Source organism: Anoplophora glabripennis, unplaced genomic scaffold (assembly GCF_000390285.2).
Source record: "Anoplophora glabripennis isolate ALB-LARVAE unplaced genomic scaffold, Agla_2.0 scaffold104, whole genome shotgun sequence".
In the NCBI taxonomy this organism is placed as follows: Eukaryota; Metazoa; Arthropoda; class Insecta; order Coleoptera; family Cerambycidae; genus Anoplophora; species Anoplophora glabripennis.
This window is the reverse complement of record NW_019416210.1, coordinates 1-8,507: the sequence shown is the minus strand read 5'-3', so window position 1 is coordinate 8,507 and position 8,507 is coordinate 1. Positions and strand designations below refer to the sequence as shown.

The following is an 8,507-nucleotide window of genomic DNA, read 5'->3' as shown; positions in this document are numbered from 1 at the left end:
AGTAAATCGGCAAATTCTTTGATGAAAAAGCTAGAAATGTCATAATCATCGAAAATAGGAAATAATGGCATGGAAACTATTATTTTGAGTCCTTTTTTTTCCAAAATAAAAGTCTCTTTTAACTAGTCAGCTGAATAAAATGATCGTTAATTAATTATATACAATCATTATTAATTAATTAATTAGGTAACTTATTAGTTCTTTATTGATAATTATGTTCTTACCGTTGTGAAGCCAGCTGACTTGCGACACAGGATACCCATTGACTATACACTGGAAGCCGGCGTCCTTCCCGATGTCCACCACTTGGACTTGGGGCTGGATGTGTGCCGTCAGAGGAGCGGTTATTTCAAGGGTGACTCGCACGCTTTCCTCCCCGGCCGAGTTGTTAGCGAAGCACACGTATACTCCCCTGTCTTCCAGCCGAACCTGAAATTAGTTTCTTCCTAACAGCCTTAATTTATTAATAACTAGCAGAATCTATTATTAATACTTTTGAAGTTTCTATTTCATTCAATATTCAATAAGGCAAAAGAGGATAGTTCTCATAGGGGGTTGTTACTTTAAGAATATGAGTTGACTAATGGATTAGTTAATACACAGGTACACAAAAAAGAAAATTCGTTTGTTTCAAAGGCTTCGTATCCTTACGTATTTTTTTTACGTCTTGAAAAACCACTCTTAAGTACAGAAAATACGAAATATCTTGCTTTGGGGGGGGACCATATTTATAGGCGCTGAATCCGAATCCGAATGAAAAATTGCACCCATCACCCCCAGATTATATTTGGCTTAAAAACCACCCTTAAGAAATGGAGAGAGAATAGAAAGGAGAATAGAAGTTACTGCAGGACCATATCTATACGTATTTTGACGTTCTGAAGCCGAATCCGAAATCGGAATCACTCTTATCACCCTCCAGTATTTTTATACCGTTTAAAATAACCCGAAAATCTGGGAAATTCCTTCCAAGAGATAGATAGATAGAATACAGAAAATGCAATTTCAGGTTCATGAAACAACCCGACTGTTCCAAGTTTTCCAACAATTCCTCAACTAAATTCTAGTAATCCTCACTCATTTGATTCCCCAAAAAATTTTGAGCGAAAGTATCATTCATTGCTGTGATAAATTTTTTGTCTCTAAAATCCACACGAAATACGTCGTGGTGCCTTCAACAGCAATAGTTTTAAGTGAACATGTGTGCTGGTATCGTTAATGACACTTTAATAGGACCTTTTGAATTGCCTAGATACTTAAACGGTGCTTCATATCTAGATTTTTTGCAAAATCGCTTGCCGGAGTTATTGGAAGATGCAAAATAATAAATCATTGCCTGTCAAGGGATCCAGTGCAATACGCTTTTAAGAGTTTTAGGAATTGAATAATTTCTTTATACATTATGAAGGCAACAAAAATCCCTTTATTCTCATAAACTATTTATTTTAAATGTAATTTATTATAAATCCAATTTGTTTTTTAAATTCCACATATGCACTACATTTTACCTTTGATTTACGACCAAGCTCGCCAGTATTTAACGTATAACCGATTTCGTACACTCGATGCATCTGGGCAACTACAGCTACTACCAGAACACAGTGCGTATGCAACGGTATTTCAGATTTTACATTCAATTTCATTCTAAATTTGAAATGGTTCATTTTACGCCACTTAAAAGTGATGACACGATTTTCCTTTGATAAAAGACCGAACTGTTTGCTCTACTTTGCGTCGAATACGATCCTACTATAATTAGGTGCCCCCCTCCGGTTCCCGGACCTCACCCCTTTAGACTTCTTTTTGTGGGGATATGTGAAAAGTGTTGTGTATTCTACGGAAGTTCGTGACATCGATCAATTGCGACATCGTATTGCCGAAGCTTGTAATACGATTCGAGAGAACGTGGCAATGTTGTAACGCGTGCGAGCGAATTGGATACGTCGCGCTGAAGCTTGTGCGCAAGCAAATGGTGGGTATATTGAACATCTTCTATGAAAATCAGCAGTTCTTCAAGGTGGCTCCTTGCAATGTTGAGGTAAGTCAGATTTTAAAATTACATTTTACTCAACACAAATCCGTGTATTTACCTCATAATGACATAACTGACATGTTGCAAAAATATTTGACATAAGTTCATTAATACCCAGTTTAGGTAAAAGAGGATATAGTTAATTTAATTATAGACGACATGACGAAAAGAAGGAGACATAGCGCCATGGTACTGAACCCATATAGTCTCCAATAAAATGTATATAGTGCAAAATTGAGACTTTTGTTCCCTTGCCTTTCCTCACCGAAGAATCTGAGGAAGCAGCAGGAACATTACACATTCAACCCCGGATGGAAATCTGTTTTTTGGCGGCTATACTTTCTGTCTCTACTATCCTGTAGATATAAGAGATCGGGATTTTTTGTGAAACCCGTCTAAGAATCAGTTTTGAAATCTTTAGATCGCCGCAAACTTTTAAATAGTTGGCAAAACTCATCAATAAGGAACAAGCAGTTTATACCCTAGACCAGGGGCTGGCAAACCGCGGCTCGCGAGCCGCATGCGGCTCTTTCAAGAGACAATTGCAGCTCTTCAAGTTACTCTAAAAATTAAAAATTAAAGCGGACAGACACACAGCACACGAATAGAGTAGAGGTACGTAATATGGAATAGGTACTAAATATGGAATACTTATTTATTGAGACAAGTGGCGCTCTCTAGTTGTTCGATTGGTTACCATTCCAAGAATCCCACCAAAAATGAAGTTTTTGAGAAGTCATGACTCGATATATTCCCATTTTGACCGGTATTTCGTATTGTACAGAATATTTCTGCCGCAGAGTTTTTGTATGTGTGTCATTTAGCGTGTTATACAAATTACGAAGGTAGGTTTAAATTCATTAGAGATACATTTTCTTGTTGTGTTTTTATTACTCTTTCAAGTTAAACCACCAGAATTGTTCCATAAAAGGAACTTCTTAGGTTATGTTATGTTTTAAACCAGCACGCAAATGTTCCTAATATGGAATATCAACAGGTTTGCAATGCTGAATATTCTATATTAGGAACATGTGAAGATGGGACTAGTAGAGAGAAAATTTTGTACAGTCAGTAATATATAAACGATGTTTTTAGATAAATATGGCACTAAACCCTAAACAAAGGCGTTGCTGGGACACAGAAAATTTAAAATCTGCATTACAATCTGTTACATCAGGGGAAATGGGTTATTTAAAGGCCCAGGAAGTTTTTAAAATTCCAAGGGGAACTTTACACAGATTTGTTAAACTGTTAAAAGAAAATCCAACCATGACCATGGATGAAGTTATTAAGATTCCATTAGGAAGAAAACCGGTGTTCCCTTTACAATTTGAGAAGCAATTAGCAGCTCACTGTGTCGAGATGGAAGGACGATATTTTGGATTATCAAAAAGCGATGTGAAGCGATTGGCCTATCAATTGGCAACCGCTAACAATATCACTAATCCATTCAATAAAGAAAATAAGATGGCAGGACGCAAGTGGTTTAAACAGTTTCTCAAAAGAAATCCTGAAATTAGCCTTCGCACTCCGCAAGGCACGTCACTAGCTAGAGTAAAAGGTTTCAACAGAGAAGATGTAAAGCGTTTTTTTGATATACTGGAAATCGAATACACTAAACACAATTATCCAGCCAGTAGGGTGTTTAATTGTGATGAAACTGGTGTCACAATTGTACAGGGGCAACAGGTAAAAATAATAGCAAAGAAAGGTAAAAAACAGATAGGTCGCTTGACATCTGCAGAACGAGGAAGCCTTGTAACTCTTGTCGTTTGCATGAGCGCAGGCGGAATTTACGTACCACCTCTAATAATATTTCCACGCAAGAATATGAAAGAAGAGCTCAAAGATGGAACTCCTCCAGGCTCCATTTTTGATTGTCACAAATCTTGTTGGATACAAATGGAAATGTTCACTAAGTGGTTTAAGCATTTTGTCAAATATGTTAAGCTCTCAGTAGATGACCCAGTTTTGCTTATATTGGACGGCCATTTTTCCCATACTCGAAATTTAGATGTCATTCTATTGGCCAGACAATCACATGTTACAATCGTATGTTTACCTCCTCATTGTTCCCATAAAATGCAACCCTTAGATGTGGCTTTCATGCGACCTTTTAAGGCTTATTATAATGAGGAAGTTAGGAGATGGCTAGCTAACCACAGATGTCCTATACGACCTATTACACATTACCAAGTTTCACAATTAATCGGTTCTGCATTTTCCAAAGCAGCTACCTTAGAAATTGCTACAAATGGTTTTAGAAGAACTGGAATTTATCCGTTAAACATAAATATATTTCAAGATCATGATTTCTTATCTGAAGATGCTACTGTAAATGAAAACCCAATAGAAAATAATTCTAATACGTCTGTTGAAAACAATCTAAATGCATCAGTCGAAAACAATCTGAATCTGAAACAATCAGTCGGTCCAAATGCTGTGTCCTTTACCCACAATTGTAATAACAGAACAATCAACCCGAGGAAGAAAAAAGGGTAAAGCTACGGTTTTAACGAGTACTCCCAATAAAGATGAACTTGAAAGCAAAGCTAGCACTTCCAAACAAAATGTGGTAAATGTCAAGAGGAATGTTATGGGAACTATTCCTAAAAATACTAAAAATAGTAAGAAGAAACAAGACTCCTCAAGTTCCGACAGTGACATATCGATGGACTCAAGTTCAGATAGTTTGAATGATATTTCAGATGAAATGGAAAACAGCGAGTCAGATGCAGAATGTCTATATTGCGAAGGGTTATGGTCAAGAAGTATTCATGGTGACTGGATTCAGTGCCAAAAGTGTCGCAGATGGGCTCACTGCAGATGTGCGAAATACCCGAAAAAACAATTTTTATGTAAATTTTGCACTAAAGATTAGAAATGTTTATTCATATTCACCAAATAAATATTATTCTACCTAAAAACAGCTTATAAGTAACTTTTTTATTAAAAAATAAACATTTGTATTTGACCCTTAGTAGCATTCATTTAATAACAAATCTTATTCTCTTTCTATTTTTAGTTTTCTATGTATTCCATATTGGGAACTATATGTTCCTAATATGGAAAAACGCAGCTATGAAATATTTTTTTTCCTTTCATGTTGTACGCCATTTTAGAGGAAATTCAGTGAGACAAGTCGCCTGTAATATGGTCACATAATATGTATACCAAATTTGAATAAAAAATGTCAACAATTGTTAATGTTGTATAATAAAAACTGAAAAGTATTCCATAATAGGTACCTTTACTCTACACATAAAGACGCGTTTGGACCGTATCCGATTTAAATTTGAAATAAAATGTAAAAAAAGAAATAAAAATTCGTGGCTCTTTGAAATTCATGAAATTGATATTTTTAATTCAGATGGCTCTTCCGGCTTAAAAGTTTTCCGACCCCTGCCCTAGACAAATACACATAGTATTAAAACTAAAAAACCAACCGAAAATTAATGAAATTTTAAAGAAGTATTTGTCAAAAAATGCTAATCTACTGGAGGGAATGGAATGGAATATGTTGGACTCCCTCTAGTTTTGAAAAATATAAATTTTCCATACCTTCTGCATTTAATGGTGGTTTCTCACGATTTAAAAAAAATAGAGGGTGATTCGGATTCAGCGCCACAAAATACAAAGGATACATAAATATTGTCTTTGAAACAGACTGCTTTTCTTTTTTTTTATGTACCTGTGTAATTTATATACCTGGTGGCTATTTACTACGTGGTGATTTTTACAAATTTCGCTGTTAATCCAATAAAATAAGGAAATATACGAAAGAATTTCTCACAATTTAATGAGTGTTAACATCAAACCTAGATACATTTATTCTTTGCAGTATTTTAACTGATGTTACTTTTTGTAAAAGTTGAAATTTATCTTTGAAAACTGTCAACCTTGATATCTGAAAAACGGAGCCCAATAGGAAAAAAGATATTTCGCATTTCTGCACCAGATCCTTAATTTTTCGCTTCCTGGTATAAACCACCCCGTATTACAGTTTTATCCATCATTAGACAAAACCATTTAAATAATTCTGCAAGCGAATAATTTTCATACCTTGGATATCCTCAGTAAGCCGGCTGAGAGGATGGTGAGTCGTTCACCCAGCGCAACAGGTACGCTCTGACCTTGCAGTTCTCTCTTCCAGTAGTAACCGGGAACCGGATGTCCTTGCGCCACGCAAGGCAGGGTGACGTCTTCGCCGAGGACGACGCGCCGAGCATTGTACTTGTCGACGCTTATCCTGGGCTGAGTGTTTCCTTTCGGCTCCGTCACTATTATGCGGCCGGGGTAGGCGCTCGTCTGCACCTCGCCTGCAAAACAAAGCCTGTGAGACAAAGGGGTGTCGAGGGCGAGGCGACGCGGGGTTAAAATTCACGGGTGACGGTTTTCTGTTGTCCTACGTCGAGTATGTACGAGGTCTGTTCAGAAAATAATAGAACATTATCTTTCAAAACTTTATTTTCTGAACAGACCTCTTATGTAGTGACAGAGACGTGTTTAAAAATAATGTAAAATAATAAATAAATAGTTAAATTTAAATATTCATTATAATTATCACGAAACAGAGTTTTCAGCATAAGGTAAGTTAACCTACAAAATAATCACCCATTGATGTCCATAAATACATACACTTGACTTCGAATATTTTTTCAACATCTAAATATCCGCCAGAAAAGAATGTTTTAGAAGTTAATTATATAGGCATTTACATAAATGACGTTTAATTTTATAAAACTTTAATAATGTATCTAGCCTCCCTCGTTATGGAAACAATAATCGTTATATTTGGAATACATAAAAAAAGGAAACACTGTACCTAGTTATAAAAAAAATTCAAAATAATGCAAGTACTTTTTTAAAGACAAGCTTGGTATATGAATAGTTTTATAATTTAATTATGGCTTGTGCTGTGTCAATGTTATTTCGAGAAATAAATAAAGGAGGATGTTCTAGCACGACTTCACCATTTTAGCAATAACTTGAAAATAAAAAACAATATCGACAACCGCTTTGTGTATTTATTTTCCGTAATAAATGGTCTATTAAGCCATGGAAAAAAACCTATGTGGTTGCATTTAATTTTTTNGGAAAAAAGATATTTCGCATTTCTGCACCAGATCCTTAATTTTTCGCTTCCTGGTATAAACCACCCCGTATTGCAGTTTTATCCATCATTAGACAAAACCATTTAAATAATTCTGCAAGCGAATAATTTTCATACCTTAGATATCCTCAGTAAGCCGGCTGAGAGGATGGTGAGTCGTTCACCCAGCGCAACAGGTACGCTCTGGCCTTGCAGTTCTCTCTTCCAGTAGTAACCGGGAACCGGATGTCCTTGCGCCACGCAAGGCAGGGTGACGTCTTCGCCGAGGACGACGCGCCGAGCATTGTACTTGTCGACGCTTATCCTGGGCTGAGTGTTTCCTTTCGGCTCCGTCACTATTATGCGGCCGGGGTAGGCGCTCGTCTGCACCTCGCCTGCAAAACAAAGCCTGTGAGACAAAGGGGTGTCGAGGGCGGGGCGACGCGGGGTTAAAATTCACGGGTGACGGTTTTCTGTTGTCCTACGTCGAGTATGTACGAGGTCTGTTCAGAAAATAATCGAACATTATCTTTCAAAACTTTATTTTCTGAACAGACCTCTTATGTAGTGACAGAGACGTGTTTAAAAATAAATAGTTAAATTTAAATATTTATTATAATTAACACGAAACAGAGTTTTCATCATAAGATCATCATATCCTACAAAATAATCACTCATTGATGTCAATAAATACATACACTTGCCTTCGAATATTTTTTCAACATCTAAATATCCGCCAGAAAAGGATGTTTTAGAAGTTAATAATCTGTAAAGGGTGTGTTTTCACAATAAATGAAATAAATTATATAGGCATTTACATAAATGACGTTTAATTATAAAAAAAAAATTAATGTATCTAGCCTGTCTCGTTATGGAAAAATTCAAAATAAAGCAAGTATTTATTAAAACACAAGCTTGGTACAGTTTTACAATTTAATTTTGGCTTGGACTATGTCGAACTAACTAAAGGAGGATGGTCTAGCACAACTTCACCATTTTAGCAATAACTTGAAAATAAAAAACAATATCGACAACCGCTTTGTGTATTTATTTTCCTTAATAAATGGTCTATTAAGCCATGGAAAAAAACCTATGTGGTTGCATTTAATTTTTTTAATAAACGGACACAATTACAAAACTTTCTTGATTAGCGTCGTCTACTGTTGCCCAGGAAAATAATATTTTTATTCCCATATACATATAAATTTTATTAATAGTTCTTTAAAATGAGCCGTCGTTTCTTGAAATCGATTAAGGCATTTAGAAGTTATGACAATTTAAAAATTTTAAGATGGCGTCCTTCATACTGGCGTTGCTATGGTAATAACAAAAAAAAGTTCACAGAAAAGTTGTGAAGGGTTTAACAGTTTATCTAAAAAGTGT

At 35.8% G+C, this 8,507-nt stretch overlaps 1 protein-coding gene across 1 annotated transcript in view; it reads right to left on the bottom strand.

Annotated features, from left to right (window-relative positions):
• The window catches only part of LOC108904796 (Down syndrome cell adhesion molecule-like protein Dscam2), a gene marked incomplete at its 5' end in the record, with an annotated part of 50,045 nt that extends 42,526 nt beyond the window's left edge, over positions 1 to 7,519 (bottom strand). The window contains 4 exons of the mRNA XM_023454123.1: positions 225 to 429; positions 6,095 to 6,351; positions 6,417 to 6,459; positions 7,263 to 7,519. Of these exons, the coding sequence (XP_023309891.1) occupies positions 225 to 429; positions 6,095 to 6,351; positions 6,417 to 6,459; positions 7,263 to 7,519 (762 nt within the window). The remainder of the gene's footprint in view (positions 1 to 224; positions 430 to 6,094; positions 6,352 to 6,416; positions 6,460 to 7,262) is intronic.
• Positions 7,520 to 8,507: the final 988 nt, after the last annotated feature.